Source organism: Lampris incognitus, chromosome 15, assembly GCF_029633865.1.
Source record: "Lampris incognitus isolate fLamInc1 chromosome 15, fLamInc1.hap2, whole genome shotgun sequence".
NCBI classification, from domain to species: Eukaryota; Metazoa; Chordata; class Actinopteri; order Lampriformes; family Lampridae; genus Lampris; species Lampris incognitus.
The window spans coordinates 45,405,761-45,426,616 of NC_079225.1; the positions used below are offsets into that span (position 1 = coordinate 45,405,761).

General features: G+C 43.1%; 1 protein-coding gene across 1 annotated transcript in view; it reads right to left on the reverse strand.

The window, feature by feature from the left end:
• Positions 1-20,856, reverse strand: part of xrn2 (5'-3' exoribonuclease 2) — an 82,763-nt gene that overhangs the window by 53,732 nt on the left and 8,175 nt on the right. The window contains exons 3-11 of the mRNA XM_056294337.1: positions 20,342-20,453; positions 18,002-18,113; positions 17,764-17,822; positions 16,398-16,487; positions 15,785-15,857; positions 13,519-13,569; positions 1,934-2,091; positions 1,195-1,269; positions 38-171 (exon numbers count right to left, since the gene is read on the reverse strand). Coding sequence (XP_056150312.1) covers positions 38-171; positions 1,195-1,269; positions 1,934-2,091; positions 13,519-13,569; positions 15,785-15,857; positions 16,398-16,487; positions 17,764-17,822; positions 18,002-18,113; positions 20,342-20,453 — 864 coding nt within the window. The remainder of the gene's footprint in view (positions 1-37; positions 172-1,194; positions 1,270-1,933; positions 2,092-13,518; positions 13,570-15,784; positions 15,858-16,397; positions 16,488-17,763; positions 17,823-18,001; positions 18,114-20,341; positions 20,454-20,856) is intronic.

Consider the following 20,856-nt stretch of genomic DNA (forward strand, 5'->3'; position numbering starts at 1 on the left):
AAACAGATGGACCCCATCAGAATGAGACAGAACTCACCGGATCTCCAAGGACGGTAAATGAGGCAGGAAGTCATTCCCAACGAAGAAGCACATGAAGACCCAGTCGTCGATACTCCTCTCAAAATCAAAGGGGAAGGGTAGGCTGGCCATGGTCAGCTCTCTCTCCAGATACTTCACATAACAAATGACATGAGTTACTATCATTACTATCATCATCATCATCATCAGGAATAAACCTGCTTTGGAAAACACTTTATACAGACAAATGAAAGCTGGTGGGATTCCCATGTGGTAATAATGAAAAACGATTGGACGAATCAGTCAAATAGACTTTGCTCTCCATGCACATCAATGAGCCTTGGGCACCCATAACCCGTTCACCGGTTCACCGATTGTCCTTCCTTGGGTCACTTTTGGTAGGTACTGTCCACTGCATATGGGGAACACCCCACACGTCCTGCTGTTTTGGAGATGCTCTGACCCAGTCGTCTTGCCATCGCAATTTGGCTCTTATCGAAGTTGCTCAGATCCTTACACCTGCCCATTTTTCCTATTTCCAACACATCAACTTCAAGAACTGACTGTTCATCCATTCCATTATCAAAGCCGCTTATCCTGCTCTCAGGGTCGTGGGGATGCCGGAGCCTATCCCAGCAGTCATTGGGGCGGCAGGCAGGGAAACACCTTGGACAGGCCGCCAGGCCATCACAGGTCCCACACACACATTCACACCTCACAATTTAGTACGGCCGATTCACCTGACCTACACGTCTTTGGACTGTGGGAGGAAACCGGAGCCCCTGGAGGAAACCGACACAGACATAGAGAGAACATGCAAATGCCACACAGAGGACGACCCGGGACAACCCCCAAGGTTGGACCACCCTGGGGCTCGAACCCAGGACCTTCTTGCTGTGAGGCGACCGCGCCAACCACTGCGCCGCCGTGCTGCCAACTGACTGCTCACTTGCTGCCTAATATATCCCACCCCTTGACAGGTGCCATTGTAAAGAGAATCGATGTTATTCACTCACCTATCAGTGGTTTTCATATTTTGGCTGATCAATGAATACTTCCAACTTCTGACATGAACAATAACATTTTCACTTGCTGACATACAAACTCATCTGTAAAACATCATGTAAAGTAGATTTAATACAACTGAAATAATTGGTGTAGACATAAATGGCATACCTCCCGCAGGACGCTGAGCCTGATGAATATGAATTCTTGTTCGGCAACTGGCATTGTATCAGCAAACTCGTCATGCTATGGAAAGACAGGGAAAACCAGTTAAACATGGAACGCTGCATAACCAACACCCTCAAGACAGGACACTTCTCTAAACTGGATCAAACTTGTATACCAGCATATCTGTAATGGTCCGTTTAAGGTTTTGATATATAACTCTTCAAAAAGTCCCGAGTCTAGAATGAAGTGGCATGGTATCAGCTTGGTTAGTTTCATTTTGCCAGATAGCAAGTGCACATTTTGGTTAAAGCCTGACCCAAACTGAGAAAGCACCAACTTTAGTGCAATGCTAAGTGTTAATGCTAATGTTAATGTTAATGCTTGTAAGCTACAAGCTAGATTACTTGTCTGCTTTTAGCTTCCAGGAGGGAAACATTCTTGCAGACTGACAGAAAGTAGAATTTATCAGCATGAGTGTTGGACTCACATGGACAGAGGAGCAGGAAGGGGGGGAAAAAGGATACCAATCAGAAAATTCCAAAAGTTTTCAGACCAGAAAAAGTTCACACCAGCGTCTAACAAAGTGGTCTTGAAAAGTGCTTTGTAAATAAAGTTTAAAATTATATTTTACTCTAGTTCCAAAAAGTGTTCAGCTATCAGGATCAGGATAAATAAAAAAAACATCTTTTCTGGACTGGTTTGGAGGCACTTATCTATATCCAAATGGTCAATTCAACATCACCTCCCCCTTCTTCTCTCTGGCTGTCCCCTGGCACTCTTTCAGTTCATGGCCCATCTGCCCACAGAGGGCACAAGGTCTGGGTTTGTTGGGTTTAAACTCCTCTCGGATGATGGTGAAGTTGGGCTCATGTGTGGCCAGACCCAACATGATCAGGTCAGCTGGTTCATCGCCAACCGGCAAGAAAAGACAAAAGAACCTATGAGACAAAAGCTTGGAAATACCTCTCAGTTTACTATGTAGTCAAACAATGAAAAAAGCTCTCATCTGACCTGCCAGAGATGAGCTGCCAAGTACAGAGGAAATAAATCTAACAAATATTACAACTCTTTTTAATTGAAATACATAGAAAGCAGGATGTGAAATATCAAAGAAGGTGAATACACGGGCTCAAGTAAAACTTTCCAAGATAGTGACAAGGTTTGCTGTCATTTTAAGGGTATATTTCAAGCAAACGGGTGTTTGAATTTTTAGTAACTATTACAAACCTTGGACGTATCACACCCAAGGTGTGACCCGCCATTGTTTGCTTCAATGACTACGTTTACATGCACAAAATATTCTGGTTTCTGCCCTTATTCCGAAAAAGACGGTATTCCTTCTAAACCAGGGATGGGCAACTTTGATGATGGAGAAGGCCACAAAAAATGTTATCCTCATTACCAGAGGGTCAGATTGTGACCGTGCACTTCCACCAGTGGGATGCTGTAACCCCATCACTCAATCAACCAATTATAGCTACTAATTTAATGAAAAGAATAAAATATATACCAGTAATCAAAGTTTATTATACCAACATCTCTATTTAATGAGCTTAAGACAGAAACAAACAGTCCACATTCCTGAGAGATACACCATTATTTCAGTGCAACGGGGTCTCAAAAATCATCATTCAATAATGGTACAAAAGAACATTCACACTAAGTGCAACAACTAATATTCATGTTTGTAGTGCATTTCCACAGGTGGCTCAGTATACAGTTCTGTCTTCATGAGATCTTTCTTCTGCCATTCAGTTTTTTTTTTTAATTACAAGTAAAAATTATATATATAGATATACACATACATACATATACACATAGAAAAAAGGCAAACTTTAAGAACTTTATACAATTTGGGAGAGGTAACATGTGTACATAAGACTATACAGAAGAGAGGTGATATGAGGATTCCCAGTTTGTGGTAGGGAGAGTGTGAAGGTTCCCAATGCATGGTAGGGAAAAGGAGTGTGAGGGTAGAGAGAGAGGGTGTATTAAAATCTAATTAATTCAATATCTCCACAAAATCTGGCCTTAAGGGCCTCACATATTTGACCCACTTGGTCCAGAATTTAACAAACTTCTTTTTCTGAAGATGGGGGGAAAAAGTAATTTTTTCCATAACATAAATGTCATTTACTATATCTATCCACTCCTGTTTAGTGGGGGGTTCGGGAAGTAACCAATGTCTTGTGAGTGCTTTTTTACCAGCACATGTCAAAATACCAAATAAATATTCATCCGGCCGTCCTGCCTGGAAATCGGCATTTCCTAAGAATATTGTGGAAAATTGCAAGGCAGATCATTATTAAGTATGCTTTTCAATGCTTTGTGAAGCTCTGCCCAGAAAGGTCTTATCATTGGGCACTCCCAGAATATGTGCCAGTGGTTGGCTTCCTGAAGTCCACACTGCCTCCAACATTTGTAGTGTCCCCCCCCCCATCAATATGTGCTTTCTGTTTTGGTGTAATAAAAAAATCGACTGAAACACTTCCACCCAAACTCCCGCCATATGTGGGAGTTGGTACATTTCCAATGGAATTTACATACATCAAGCCAATCCTCATTTGATATTGTAAAGTTATGTTCTTTTTCCCATTTTCCTTTGATGTATTCCGTAGAGTGGGATTTTTTTGTCATAAGGCCTTCATAAAATCTTGAGACAATACCCCTATTTGAGTCTTTTTGATAGGCACCAATAAATATCCTCAGTATAGGATCATTAAAGTCTGTTTTATCTTTAATGTTATGTTCAAAATGATTATGTATCTGGAGATACCGATAAAAATCAGATTTTTCACGATCATATTCTTTCCTCAACTTTTCAAAGTCTTTTAAGTGTCCCTTTCGGATTAGGGAATAGAATGTTGTTATTCCTTTTGAAATCCAGGACTTAAATATATAATCCATTTTATTAGGCTTGAACTCAGGATCACAGGCACACCATTGAATTATTTGTAATAAATGGCCCAGTTTATATTCTTCTCTTATCATATTCCAGATTTTTAGTTGAGCGTTAACCCATGGATTTTGCACCTTATCTATAAACCTTCCTAAATTTTTTGAGCCAATACTGCATGAATTGGAGAATCATTCATAATGGAGAGTTCAATATCTTTCCACCTGGCATGAAATGTTGGGTTACATATGTTGATTAAGAGTTTAGTCTGAGCTGCATAAAAATAATCCTTGAAACAGGGTAATGACATTCCTCCTTTCTCCCTTGGTAGTTGTAGAGTTTTGAGTTTAACCCTGGGTTTTTTTCCCTTCCAAATAAATCTGGAAATGATCTTATTCAATTCGGAGAATTGTTTTGAAGAAATTTCTACAGGGAGTGCTTGAAATAAATAGAGATATTGTGGAAGGATGTTCATCTTTACAGAATCAATTCGATGACTGAGACCAAGGAAAGAGACAGCATTCCATCTGTGTATGTCGTCTGTAATTTTTGTTAAGAGGGGGCCATAATTTATCTCTGCCAGTGTTGAGATTTTTTTCGGTAAGTATATTCCTAAATATTTTAATGAGTTCTGATTTCAATTAAGGTGGAATTTTTCCCTAAGGTGTTTTGAGGGTGTATAATTAAAAGCCAAAATTTGCGTTTTCTTTACATTTAGTTTGTATCCTACATATCTACCAAATGTTTCTAGGAGTTTCATTAATTCAGAAAATGAGTTCGGGGGTTTACTTAAATAAATCAAAATATCATCAGCGTACAATGCCAATTTGTGGTCTTCTCCATTTATGCAGATGCCTTTGATGCTTTCAGTCTGCCTTATCCACTGTGCAAGAGGCTCAATATAAAGCGCAAAGAGTAACGGTGAGATTGGGCACCCTTGTCCCGAACCACGCTCTAATATAATAATGTCTGAAAGGTACCCATTTATCTTAATTCGGGCTAATGGTTTATTATATAACGTACGGATGCCCTTTACAAAGTTTTTGTGTAGGCCAAATTTTTCAAGAACGTTGTATAAGAACGGCCAACTCACTGAATCAAAAGCCTTCTCAGCATCCAGACCAACTAAGAGGGCTTCCAATTTATAATGTTGGATATGGTTTAATATGTGCAATGATCGTCTAATATTATCGTGAGCTTGTCTTTGAGGGATAAACCCAGTCAGGTCATTATGTATAAGCTGGGGAAGGATCTTTTCCAGTCTTTTGGCAAGGATGGCTGTATATAATTTGTGATCAATATTCAGCACTGAAATTGGTCTGTATGATCCACATTCTAATCTGTCTTTTCCCTCCTTTGGGATAACCGAGATAACTGCCTCACTCCATGATGGAGGCATTTTAGCATTCATTAAACATGTATTGCAAGCCCGAAGAAGGTTTGGTATTAACTCGAGTCGAAAAGCCTTACACCACTCTGACGGGAAGCCATCCGGACCGGGTGACTTATTCGCTTTGCGCCCGGAGATTGTGCTGTTTAGCTCTGTCTCAGTTACTGCAGCTGTTAATGTTTGATTTTGTTCCTCTGATAGAACAAGTAAATTGAGAGAATCAAGGAACTTTCCAATTTGTTGCTCGTCCTCTAAGGGGGGTTGTGTGTACAAGGACTTGTAGTATTTTTTAAACGTTTTTTGTATTTCATCTTGTTTATATTGTATGGTCTTAGAGACCAGGTCCCTTATTTTGTATACTGTGTTACCGCCTGTTGTTTTTGTAGCTTCCTTGCTAAAAGTTTACTTGATTTTGAGCCTGACTCATAATATTTCTGTTTTGTAAATATCTTTTTTTCAATTTCCTATGAACACAATATATTTGTTTACTTTCTGATTTTCTTTATTTTTGTCATCAGATTCGGTTTTTGTTCCCTTTTATGTTGTGTCTCAAGATATTAGTCTTAATTGCTTTTCTTTCTTTTCATGTGCACAGAAAGATATAATTTTCCCCCTAATGACTGCTTTTAAGGTATCCCATACTATAGCTGAATCAACCTCTCTCTTATCATTCTCTTCTAGAAACATTTCTATTTCCTCTCTCATTTAAGTCTTAAATTGTGGGTTGTTTAGGACACTTGTATTTAGCCTCCACAATGTTCCCCCCGCGTTATCTCTGATATGTATAGTGCAAGAGAGAGGTGCATGATCACGTAAGTCAATACTTCCAATATCGCAACTATGCATGGCGGTCTCTCTTTAACACAAAAAAATAATCTATCCTTGAGTACACATCATGGGGGCATGAATAAAAAGTATAATCATGGCCTGATGGATAAAAATCTTTCCAAAGATCTAATATGCCCAGTTCTGCCATTAGAACATTAATTTTCCTATGTAATAATGTAGCGGATGAGTTTTTTGATGAATCTAGTTTTGGGTTGAGACGTATGTTCCAGTCTCCACCGCATATGTCAATTCCTGTGGCCCCTATCATCAAATCAAATATTTTTCTGTAAAAAGCAAAATCACTTCCAGGGGGGGGACATAAATGCTACCCAGTGTTATGATAGTGTCATCTATTTTTCCTGAGACTAATACTTTATACCTCCCTTCCTTGTCCAAAACCTCTCAAAGTTGTTCAAACGGTACTTTTTGTGATATTAAAATTGCTATGCCTCTTCTATCACCTGCAGAGAGGCGGAAGACTTCACCACAGACACTGGGAATCCTCATGAAGCCATATCCCTCGTTGCCTCCGTAGCATCTTTGTATAGCCAGGTTCCGTCGTCGTAGAAGACCCGCCTCTTTGCAGGGTACGGTGTCTGAAACTTTATTCATTTTTCTTTCCAAACTTTCTTGGCTTCGGCATATTCACTACGTCTCTTAAGCACTTCCGCGGGGAAGTCATTGTTGACGTAAAAGCGGGCATTGTTGCAGAACACTTCTTTTTTCTGCCAGGCTCTCCGGAGCACCTCCTCTTTCGTCCGATAACTCCCGAACTTGACCACTATAGATCGGGGCTTTGCCTGCGGGCCGCTGGGCTTCGGTGCTAATGCCCAGTGTGCTCGCTCAATTCCGAGGTCTCTGTCATGGGGAAGGTCCAGCGCACTTTTAAATAAGTTGTCTATAAAGCCAACCATATCGGTGCCCTCTTTATCTTCGGGTATTCCATAAACCCTTAAATTATCTCTTCGTGCTCGACCATCCTGGTCTATCAGCCTAGCTTCCAGGTTAGCCTGACGCTGTATTAACCTCTTGATTAGCGTTGATGTGGCTTGAAGCACGGACTCCATTTCGTTAATTCTGCCCTCTGCCTCGTCCAGTCTGTCGTTTGTTCTCTTTAGTTCTTGTTTAATGTCGGAGAGCTGTGCCTTGTTGTCTCTTCTGAACTCCCGGAGTTCGTTGAGAACACATCGCAGGCTGACTTCGGGGCCGTCTTCGCCATGTGGCGGAGATGAGTTTGGGGAGCTACTTCGGCTGCCTCGTCTCACTTCGGGATCGTTTTCCATCACGTTCATAGTTGTCCTACTTCTAGTATTACCCCTTTTCTTCATTGTTCCGACCAAAACTTCACAAGGGTTAACAGAACTAAAGTTTTTGGGGTTATTTCTCAAAACCGTCAGGGAGCTCGAAAATTAGGCTGCCATTCTCTTGGTGGCGGAACCAGAGACCCCCACTTACAACACTTTTAACGGCATTGAAAACATCCTTGTCCTTGGTAGTGTCATGCAAAGACAACTATTTCAATAACCCCTCACGCACTTCAAATGAACTGTCAACGGCTCTTGTGTAAATGAGAAGCTGGCTAACATCCATCACATCTGTACTCTCATCCAATGCTCAGGGGAAGTACTTGCAGTCATGCATGACTTGTTTTAGCTTTGCCTCCAAATGATTTTGAATGTCAAAAATTCTTCACGTCACTATGCGACAGGACAGAGACCGTTTCAAAGTTCTTAGCCATGTTCTCATCTCCAAAAGCTTTAGCCATCTCTACTGCACATAGCTTCACTGTTTCGCCATCTGACAAGGGCTTCTCTGCTTCAGCAAGCTCAAGGGAAACGGCAGAAGATGCCTTGAGAGAGGACTCGTGTGTAGACTTGGCTTTGGTAAAAAGGCTCTGCTCTCGGTGTATTTTTCCTTTGAGGTCAGCGATGATAGCAGCTCTGGCACGTCTGATGTACACAACATATTTGTCTTTGTGCGTGGTATTGTAGTGGTGACTCAAGCTGAAATCCTTCATGGCCGATTTTGTCTCCAGGCACAATAAACACACAGGTTTGCCTTTGAATTCCATAAAAAGATGTTCTGTTTCCCATCTTGCCTGGCAGACACAGTTCTCTAGGTCAAAATTTATTTTTTCACCGCTCATGTCTCCCCTCATCGTGTGTTGTTGCGGAAGAGGCCCATGGAGACCAAGATGAGACCATGTGCAAGCAGTTGCTTGGCTACAGGCCTCTTGTGTTTTGAGGGAGCGCCCTCTGTCAGTGGACAGTATAATCACAATTGGGATCCAGTTCATACGTGGTCGAATGGCCCACTTGCTTCCAACGTCTGTGAAACCAACGGGTCGTGTTGTGAATTAAAATAGATATTCATAAGATTCCTTATAAGCTCACAGAAAGGTGAATCAGTTCATCTGGACACAATGTTTACTGAGAGATACGTTTCATCACTCATCTAAATGACCTCTTCAGTCTCAACTGACTGCAGGTATCCCACCCTTATAAACAATACAGTGGCACAATGACTGCAAAAAGTGATTGGTTTCATACGCAATCTCGGCGTTGTAAGACGGCGACAGATGTACTCTCAGCCTTCCCCCTCGGTTCAGGGAGTGTCGTTCCCTCTTCACATAGACGGCCAAGTCCAACATAGTCAGGGCAATGGTGAGCCAAAAATTGTTGATTCTTTTTCTTTTTTAATCTACTGTTTTTACCCTTTTCCCCAACCCCATTACGGTAGCTAATCTTGGTGCTACGACTCCTAGATCAGGATATGTGCTTCCTCTGAGACACACAGGACAGCGTTCTCACGCTATGCCCTGGTCATTGTGACAGGCTGGATGGCTAGCTACATAACAACGTTGAAATTGAAAAGTTTGGACTTATTTTTTTTGCAACTGAAATTACAGTTTTGTTATTACAGAGAGAGTAAATTACTGAAAAAAAGGTACCTTCTGGCACCTCATGTTTCATGTTCCAGCTTTGGGAATGTCAACTGCAAGGTTCTTGGAAGTGCACATGATGCCAAAGTACTGAGACAATTGAATGTATCAGAAGGCCCATCTGCTCCCCAAGGTAGCTATATCATCCATTTTCCCCATTTCTATTCTACCGCTACTCAACCCCCTTGCTCAAAAGACCTGTATAGTACTTCCTTTAAATACTGTATTACCTTTAGAGCATGAGGATGATTGAGGAGCAACCTGCGGACTTCTTTCTCCTTGGGGACCTGGCCTACACACTGATGGACTGGTAGCTGAAGGGCTACATCCAGTCTCCAGCCATAACACCAGAGCAGGAGTCATTCAACATCTGACTTAGCTCAGCCAGAACAGTACTGGAGATGGTGTTTGAGAGATTGTCAAGATGGAGGGTGCTAATGAAACAAAGTAATTTCCACTTCACCTTTACTCCTCGTGTAGTTGTAACCTGTTGTGCTTTCCATAACTTTTGTGAAAGAGAAAATGAGCATGTCCCCCATGCCTGGGTGAAAGAAGCAGCACTCTTGGAGAGGGCCTTCCCCAGCGCTTAAGGTGCTGTTCCGGCGGGTCAGGGCGAGAGAAAAAGTCACAGAATGCATCAAAAAATCCACAGTGCCTGGAGCACAATGGACAAGGCCTAGGTGAACTGTCATCACACACAAAGCATTATTTACATTTACTAACCAGAGCATTCACAATAATCACTCAAATTTAGCAGGAGGGGGTGCGTAGAAACAGTTGTTTATGGTTTGCAGGTCTCTCTCTCTCCCTTGTTGACTGTCCCTTAACTTCCCTGTCGTTTCCCTTCTGTCTGTGGATTGCTACAATGGGGGGGAAATGGAATTAGGACCGAAAGTTCTTCTTACAACCACGAGAAGCAGGCAGGCTAAGAAACCGAACTAAGTGATGTGTTCTGTCTGTCTGCGTATCGATCTCCTCCGCTCCGTTTTAGTACTATCGACAGCGCCATTATCGCCACCCTGTTGACCCGCCTAAACAACTTTGGCCTACTTAGGGTCTGACTGACCTACTGGTTTGAAGAAATTCAACAAACTTGATTGTGTTTTTTTGACATTTTACCAGTGTCCTCCTTGTTGCTGTAGGTATCTTAATTCAATTGCAGTAACATTAGCTCAGGTGACGTGCACAAAAACTTACACGCTTCAGGCGTCACCAAGTGACCTGACCTTTTTTTTTTTTTTGCGGTTTACGAGTTTCTTCAATGGGAAATAAAAGAAAGAACAGGTAACATTAAATATTACATAAAATTTATTTACAGTTTTTGATAGCGACAAAGGAGTTGCCGAATCCAATAAAATATGTGCCGGTCACAATCTGTAAGGTCCCAGATCTGGGACAAATTAAGCCCTGGTCTTCCCACAACCTGTTGTTCACAACACGAGTGTGCATGCGGTGAATGAACGACAGCCATTTTATTCGACATTGTAATAATAATAATAATAATACATTTTATTTGTGGGCGCCTTTCAGAGCACCCAAGGACACCTTACAGAACAAACAAAAAAACAAGCAGCACTGTATCAGACAGCATAAATTAAAAACAACTGCATTCTTACAATGAATGTGTTCTCTGCATGTAACCCATCATATTGTATGGGAGCAGTGGGCAGCTGCAGCACCCAGGGACCAACTCTGGTTCTTCTTCCCGTTTCCTTGGTCAGGGGAAGGAGCTTTTTTGAGGCGCTGCATGATATTCTTGATAGGGAGGACAATCATAAGGAGCAGCTGGGGCTAGATGCCCCGGAAACCTTCCACCAGGAGTGATATCATGTGCTCATTGGAATGGCCACTGATCTAGCCAATCGTTGAGAGAGACCTCTCCTCCCTTTCCATGGTCTGCTGGATCTGGGATTCTAGTCAGTCACTTTGCTGGCTCCGCATCAACACAATTGCCTGGTGCTAGGGTGTCCGGATAGCGTAGCAGTCTATTCCATTGCCTACCAACACGGGGATCGCCAGTTCAATTCCCCATGTTACCTCCGACTTGGTTGGGCATCCCTACAGATACAACTGGCCGTGTCTGTGGGTGGGAAGCTGGATGTGGGTACGTGTCCTGGTCGCTGCACTAGCGCTTCCTTTGGTCGGTCGGGATGCCTGTTCAGGGGGGAGGGGGAACTTGGGGGGAATAGCGTGATCCTCCCACATGCTACGTGCCCCTGGTGAAACTCCTCACTGTCAGGTGAAAGAAGTGGCTGGCGACCCCACATGTATCGGAGGTGGCATGTGGTAGTCTGCAGCCCTCCCTGGATCGGCAGAGGGGGTGGGGCAGTGACCGGGACGGCTCGGAAGGGTGGGGTAATTGGCAGGATACAATTAGGGGGAAAATCAGGGAAAACTCCAAAAAAACAAAATGTCGTAACTAAGTTCGCAGATATAACAGAGTGACTATGAGCTAGCCATGATGCGGACTATCCATTTACTTATCAGTAGTCCTCCTGACTTGTGCTGACCTGAAGTCTTGGATGAAGTGCTGGTCTTATCTTGACTCTCCCTGGTAGTATCCGTCTCCTCAGATCACATCTCATCACTCCGCATGTCCTACACGATGTTGCCAGTATCCACCAGAGTAAGCTGCGCCTGTAGTAGCTGTGTCTGGGGTAGCGGTGTCTAAAGCAGCTGTGTCTGGGGCAGCTACGCCTGTAGTAGCTGTGTATGGGGTAGCTGTGTCTAAAGCAGCTGCGCTGTAGTAGCTGTGTCTGGGGTAGCTGTGCTTTCATCAATTATCTCTGGGTTAAATGAAAACAAAAATGCTAAGTAAAATCAAAGTACCTTTATTAGTCACAATGCATATAGCCTGAAACAACTGCATGGTGTTGGGGGTGGAGGTATTGAGGGGATAATTATGTACTGGGCAGGGGCTATATACAGGGGAGTACCTAGTACAAAAGATTGTGCAGTGCACTAGGTATGGGGAGGTAGGCATTGGCAGCGGGGTATGTACAGTAGCAGCAGATTTTAGCAGCAGTAGTATCAGCAGTATTATGTACAGTGGCAGCAGTAGCAGTACTGATCAGAGAACCTGTAAGCTGTCTGCCTATCAGGGTCCCACAAGATGGTAGCAGCAAAGAACTGTGTGCCACTAGTGTTAACAACAACACCCATATGCAGAGCTACACACAACCTATTTCACTAAACAAGCTAGTGAGTTGTCTTTTTCCCCCATTCTTACCAGCATTACCTGATTCATGTGAGGAGCTCGCCCCATCCTCATCACAGGGGCCGGTGAATCCCACGTCGACGCCACACTCGGCTGTGTTTGACAGGGGTTGATGGCCTAACATGTCATTTATCACGCCAAAATATGGAAAAGTGGAACGGCTGGAGCCTAGTGTGTCATTTTGCTTCTTGCGTCAAAATGGGATTTTTTTCAGTTCTCCACCCGTGGCAGACTGTGTCCGGCCATGCGGACACAGTCCCTCGCTTTCATTCCCTCAACCACTTTCTTGAAAAGGTCGGCATTGCGATATTTGCACATATCCAAAAAAACCTATTGATATCCAAGTCTTAAAAGCAGGTGTGTTTCTCCTTCTGACCAGAAATGCGGGCTCTTCTGTTGGGCATGCATCTCTCCCCAGCCTGGCAAACTGTTGGCTTGTTGTTTTGTTTGCAACGCACACAGCTGACCGTAAACAGGCAACCAGCCATGTGTCGCAAACTGCTGTAAAAACCCCACATATTCCGAATGCGCTGTATACATGTTTAAAGAATGCTCCTAAAACCTGAATAATATCGGCATATCCCACCTCTTAATCACAAAACGCTACTTTTGGAACAAGGGCTAATCTGGAATATCCAAACGGGAATGCTGTCTACAAGACCCGTACCAAATCCAGAATATTGTCATACTCAGAATAACAGTGGAATATTAGTGTGCATGTAAACATAGTCATTGTGAAATAAGTGTTGATTTTTAAAATCACTTACATTTTTTTCATTCATAAATTTTGTACTGGCTTTTAAAGTACGTAGTTTTTTTGCCTGGACTCACCTTCTACTTTGGTGTGAAATTTGAATACTGCCCAATTTACACCGTTTGAATTTCACAACTTCTGAAAGTCTGACAAGAATAAATGTCAAACGAAGGATAGTTTATGATGAAAACAGCTTTCAGATCTGCTCCGGTGATGGAAGAGTGGAGCAACAGACAGACATGTCCGCCCACACCGAGCGTTACGCCCCTGGGTGAGTGTGTGACAGTGGTGAGAGGCTTACCGTCTGCTCCACACAGGCAGTGGTGTGTGTTGGGGTCATGGTTTGGCTGAGCTGTGGAAACAAGTCACAGCAGGGAGTCACTGGTGGTGGACACGAAGAAGGCGATGAGTCTGACTGGTGTTCCAACAACACCCACATTTTAAACCAATATCAGCCTAGCAATCACCGTTTTCACTCGAGAACATTCCAGCAATATAGAAAATAAGAACATTTACCAAGTTAAAGTTACACATAGAGAACCTTTGCTTCCCTACATACCAAACAACATAATGGGGTTTGGCACATGTACTTGTTTGACTCATGCTTGACACCTACAGTGCTCAAACAGGCAAAATTTAAATAACTAAAATAAAGGACTTAAGTCATCCATCCATCCATCCATCCTTATCCGAACTGCTTATCCTGCTCTCAGGGTCGCGGGGATGCTGGAGCCTATCCCAGCAATCACTGGGCAGCAGGCGGGGAGACACCCTGGACAGGCCGCCAGGCCATCACACAGGGCCCACACACACACATTCATACCTAGGGACAATTCAGTACGGCCGATGCACCTGACCTACATGTCTTTGGACTGTGGGAGGAAACCGGAGCCCTCGGAGGAAACCCACGCAGACACGGGGAGAACATGCAAACTCCACACAGAGGACGACCCGAGACGACCCCCAAGGTTGGACTACCCTGGGGCTCGAACCCAGGACCTTCTTGCTGTGAGGCAACCGCGCTAACCACTGCACCACCGTGCCGCCCAGACTTATGTCAGTCAAAAAATCCACTGGCAATATATTTAGCCCATCGCCAATTCCCAACGTATACGTCTGTCGGCCCAACTCAACAATACAATCGATAATATCTTTAAGCAAAAGGAGCAGACCACAAATACGATTTCACATAGAAGACATTTTAGTGCCACAAAGACCACACTACAGCGAACCCCAGTTATTGTTCCTCACTGGAGGCTTAATCCTGTTTTTTTGACTCAACTTGGTTATCAAGGAATCTGGCAAATGTGTTCCGCAACCACACTCACAAACTATGGTCACCCAGAAAAGGAGCTATATCGTGGCTTGTGAAGGCTCAAAGACTGACCTATGTCACTGTGTTGAAGCCCAATAAGAAGAGTCAGCAAATGGGTTAGTTTCTCAATACAAGCGCAGTCAGGGAAGTTTTGTCTGTATAATTTTGAAAGAAGTTGAATGATTATTAATTAATATGGTTAGTCAAGGAATTTCTCATAGTATAGATTATCAGATTGACAGTTTAGTCTATAACGCTGAGACCATCTCCCTACCCTGTTGTATTGCGCCCATGCTCTCCTCTCCTAAATGTGTGAATCACAATCATCTACCACTGGAGGGGGTGAAATGTGCAACGAAGTACCTAATAATCTACAGAACCAAACATTTAATGTTATCAAAAGTGTGACCACACATCATCCGAAGTGCTGGTCATCAACATTGTCAACTTATAATACAAGGTGTCTAATTCCAATTGATATTTCACCTATTGGTGGCTCTGCAGTTCTGCCTAGTGCTGACTGCTTCCACAGGATGCTCAAATCTGGTTTCATGAATATCAGATCACTGTCTACCAGGCCTTACTAATAAATTACCTGATTCTTAAACGTAGTTTTGATATGATTCGGTTATGTGAAACATGGCTGAAACCAAATGTTTTCCTTCCCTTAAATGAAGCTCTACTTTTCTCTCTTTATATTTCACCTCTTGGCAAAGTTATTCACAGTCATGGAATACATTTCCATTGCTATGCTGATGATACTCAGCTGTATGTGCCCATGAGGGCTGATGCTCAAACACAAATGACTAATTAAGAGACCTGCTTGACTGCTGTGAAAAATTGGATGTCACTAAATGTTCTGCTTTTAAATTCAGATAAAACTGAGACGCTGGTCATTGGCCCTGCTAGATACAGACACCAATTTGATCAAGTAACGACAACAATACACAACTCTTGTGATTTAAACAAGGCCTCAGTTCAACATTAGTAAACCTAGCCTTTATTATCATGCATAGTAATCCTGGATCAGAATTAACGTGCATGTTGCATAAGGTAAAGCCATAAAGGTTTATCATAAAGTGTTACTGCCTAGCTGGACAGCGACACCAATACTTTTCCACCATCAATGATGATGACAAACAAGCTTGTGTGTGTGTTTATTCATTTCACCTGGATGCCAGACATCAGCTCTGGAGCAATAATACAAGCTTTTATTTTGGAATTCCACATGTTACGTGTGAGACAGTCATACCTCTCTGTCTCCTGATGAAGTCCATTATCTTGTGTTCACCCTCTCCAGGAACGCTGGCATCAGACAGGAAGACCTGGATACAAACAGACAAATATGCAATTACATTAACAGAACGTAGTTAACTTATCTAAGGCCTTTTTAAAGACACATAGTAGATACAAACTATCTATGGTGCAGGTTAACCTGTGTTGACTTATCCCAGCCGGGGTCCATAATCCCGCATCCTAAAGCTGACATACACACAAACATACATGTGCTTACCAGGGTTCGTGCATGGTCACATGCATGTGCAATTCACCCACTGTTCTTTCTTTAGTATAGGTAAATACTCCTCTTCATTACTGCTCTCATTTAAGTACTGCATTGAAGTTGTACCCAAGAAGTGTGCACTATAAACAAAGTAGGACTGACTGTAGAATTGACCATTTAATGCTACATCTACCCCTGAGGATGACATAGTGCCCATATTTTAATACTCCACTGCTCCTGTGTCTTGCCAGCAAACGCCGACCTGACTGGCGTTCAATGACACTGGAGGAAAAGACAACCTGGAACGTTAATAACAATAAAAGCGTCCTGTTTGTGTTGTTTAAACTGGGTAAGCGGCACCTACTGTTATGTTCCTCCATCCTGGGTCACTGCTGAGTCTGTCTGCAATGTAGTATCGAAGACAATATGCAAGGTTGTCCATAAACTCTGTCCCCTGGACACAAAATAAAGACCAATTAGAGGCTTCACAGAGAAATCCTGTCTAGACATTTAGAGACTGTACTCTCTGGATTCATATTCAGTCATATCAATGTTCAGAGAAGAATATTCAAGGCTGTGAATTAAGTATTTGAATAGCAGCTTGTTCTAATAAAGTTTAAAGTTAAATTACAGTAGTCAGTGATGCTGCCTTTGACATGGCAACAGGATTCTTGACATCACAGTCTCACATGTATGCTACGGAAACCACTGACAGGTTTATCCACTGGGTCAGGACAAGGACTAATACATTAGTTGGTTGTACAAATTAGTCTTCATTGTGAATTGTCACTGTGTAGCATGACATCATATCCTACTACAACTACTTTCAGCTGCTCCCATTAGGGGGCGCCACAGCGGATCTTCCGTTTCTATCTCTTCCTGTCTTCTGCATCTTCCTCTGTCACACCAGCCACCTGCATGTCTTCCCTCACCACATCCATAAACCTCCTCTTTGGCCTTCCTCTTCTCCTCTTCCCTGGCAGCTCCATAATCAGCATCCTTCTCCCAATATACCCAGCATCTCTCCTCCACACATGTCCAAACCATCTCCATCTTGCCTCTCTTGCTTCATCTCCAAACCGTCCAACCTGAGCTGTCCCTCTAATATAATCATCCCTAATCCTGTCCTTCTTCATCACTCCCAATGAAAATCGTATCATCTTCAACTCTGCCACCTCCAGCTCCACCTCCTGTCTTTTCATCAGTGCCACTGTCTCCAAACCATATAACATAGCTGGTCTCACTACCATCTTGTAAACCTTCCCTTTAACTCTTGCTGGTACCCTTCTGTCACACATCACTCCTGACACTCTTCTCCACCCACTCCACCCTGCCTGCACTCTCTTCTTCATCTCTCTTCCACACTCCCCGTTACTTTGGACAGTCGACCCCAAGTATTTAAACTCATACGCCTTCTTCACCTCTACTCCTTGCATCCTCACCATTCCACTGTCCTCCCTCTCGTTCACGCATGATATTCGGTCTTGCTGCTACTGACTTTCATTCCTCTTCTCTCCAGTGCATACCTCCACCTCTCCAGGCTCTCCTCAACCTGCACTCTACTCTCACTACAGATCACAATGTCATCCACAAACATGATAGTCCACGGAGACTCCTGCCTGATCTCGTCCATCTACCTGTCCATCACCACTGCAAACAAGGAAGAGCTCAGAGCCGATCCTTGATGTAATCCCGCCATCCTGTGTACTGGTGAATGTAGTCCTACTTACCGGAGTGATACAGTTGCTGTCAAACCTCTCTTTGATCTCATCAGGTGGCAGATAACCTCCTACAGAAGATGAGGGGGAAAGATTTTAGGACATACTGAGCATGTGCAGACTTCACTGAGCTGCGTTATTTCCAAAATCTGTTTTTTTTTTTTTTGTAATTTGATCTTGAAATCAAACGTCAACACAAAGAAATACCACCGGTGCACAATGTGTAACTGAAAAATTGAACACATGATACCTCTCTTAAAGATCTCCTCTCTCATCTTCTCTTTCTCCTCTGCCAGCTCCACTCCTTCCTTAGAGGCACGGAACCTCCTGGAGCGCTGCTGGTTCATTTTGGCACGTGGAGCCTAGTCATGGGTTAACAGTGTCATTACAACCAAGTGTCTAGTTATGGTGCCTTTGCATCATCTAAGTTCTCCAAACATACACAACACAAGAATACTGATGACGGAACTGTGACAGACCAAGATGTTCAAGCTTGGATGCGGCGCTGCCAGCTAGGAACTGGCCCGTTTAAACACTATCTTCTTCATTCTGAGCTCCCAGTCTTCATCACAATCCCAATTTATTTTGCTGCCAGAACAAATGTTTTCACAGTACCAGGAGTTACTTGATGTATTGTTCAGTGTGTAACAAAAGATTTAATAAAAATGGTAATATGTATATGTTACCATTAAATATATGGTCATACAGGCCTACAACAGTCACATTTTTAGTTTATACTTGTCCAGGAATGTCTGTGATTTGGGAACACAGACGCAGAGAGTAAGCTTGTCCTTGATACTCCAGATAGCCAGGATATGAGCAAGGAGGGAAATGGACACTAACCAATGGCTTAATAATATTTTGCTAAATACAGGTAAACAATTCTTGCAGAAAGCCCCCCACACCCACACCCACACACACATTAAAATGACCTTTTGGTCTGGTGAAATAATGAAAGGGACTAGTGTAGGTTTGGGTGTACCATTGGCTGTGGGCGGCTGGTGAAAAAGAGCTGTGATGCTCCAGTCATCTTTCTAGACATCAGAGACACTTAAAACACAACTAGTTTTTTTTTTAACTACCAACTGTATATATGGATTGTGTTTCCAGTTGACACATCAAAGGTTAGATTCTGTCTCCCTGGATCATTACAGTCTCAAGACTAGTAGTCTATGACTCAGCGATAACATAACACCCACGTAAAATATACCGGACTGTTCATACACTTTAAATATGACTGAACGTTTACTATGAAACCTTGTTCACTACAGTGGAGTTTGACCCATGCACACAACCTGGGATCAATAAAACCCAGTCTCAGAATTCCTCCATCCATCCGTTATCCAAACTGCTTATCCTGCTCTCAGGGTCGCGGGGATGCTGGAGCCTATCCCAGCAGTCATTGGGTGGCAGGTGGGGAGACACCCTGGACAGGCCGCCAGGCCATCACACAGGGCCCCCACACACAGACACACACACACACACACATTCACACCTAGGGACAATGTAGTATGGCTGATTCACCTGACCTACATGTCTTTGGACTGTGGGAGGAAACCAGAGCCCCCGGAGGAAACCCACGCAAACACGGGGAGAACATTCAAACTCCACACAGAGGACGACCCGGGACGACCCCCAAGGTTGGACTACCCTGGGGCTCGAACCCAGAAACTTCTTGCTGTGAGGACACTGCACTAACCACTGCACCACCGTGCCGCCCAGGGGCCGCAGTCTCAGAATCATACTGTTCAAAACTTCTCTATTATCTTCCTTTTTCTTTTTATCTATTATTTAATTAGTTCACTGCCTTTAATGTGTTGGTTGGTGGTGTGTTTTCACCTGGTGTTTTTGGACTGCACTGCACTTTTACATAAAACTCATTGCTTACCATAGTAATCTTTGGTAGACCCCCAGATGAAATCACTACAACGGCTATCCAATGTAATGTTATTGCCTTTGCCTCTTTAATCGCCCGTAGAAAATTCCTCATCCTTTGGAAATCCTCTCAGCCACCCTCTATTAAAGCGTGGCTACGCGACATTTTGTTTCTACTTAAACTGGAAAAAATAAAGTTCACACTGAAGGGCTCCCCTGATAGGTTTTACTCCCACCGGAAGCCATTGATTGAATATGCTGACTGCCTCCCTCCTGGCGAGGTGGCGCCATAGAAATCGGGCTTGGGCCGGCCTGGGGTGAGTGAGTACCTTGCGGCTTGCCCACCACATGCACAGCCAGCAGTTACCCAAACTCATAAAACCCAAAAAGGCCATTAAAATGGCTCAGATGCAAGTACAGTAGTTATTCTCTTATTTACTTACTCGCTTCTTTATTTTATTTTATTTATTTTGAATTTTTTAATCGAATTTATTTATTTTTTTGTTTCCTTTTTCATGTTTATATTTAACCTGTTGTAATGTGGTTTAATTCTGTTCCAAGAAGGGGCTTGCGGGAAGGGGTAGGAGTAGATAGAGGGGAGCAGGATGTGAGTAAGTGGGATTTGGGGATGTTAAAATGTAAACAATATCAGTCTTTCAACTGTAATTGATTAGTTCGATTTGTTTTCCTTGAGAAAAAAAAACTCATCGCTTACGACTCCATCGATGGCCATGTAGAGGACCCTCCTTGGCCGAACGATATTGAACAGGCGATCGATGTACTCAAAAATGGCAACCATCATCTCGTCTTCATTTTTGGGTGCAGGTCTGTGGGTAAAAGGTAAATGCTAAGGGTGTGGGGAAGATATACACAGTGTTCACATTCGGCCCTTTTCCACTGCACGGTACCGACTTGAATCTACTTGCTTTTTTTCTGGTTTTCCATTGGGCAAAAGTTTGGGATAGTACCTGGTACTTTATCGTTACCACTTCTGTCAAGGTTTCAAGCGAGCTGCACAGATACTAAAAGGTGATGGGAAAACACCGCAGATTGGTCATGGCCATGATGACCAGCTACACCGAGTTCAAGCTCAACTTTATTGTCATGTGTATTAAAATACATTGAAATTCTTGTGCTCTGGCTCTCTGTCTTAACACAAAGGACACAACGACACATCATCCCCCCCCCCAAAACAAAAGAAGAAAAAAGACAACACTATAGACCTACACA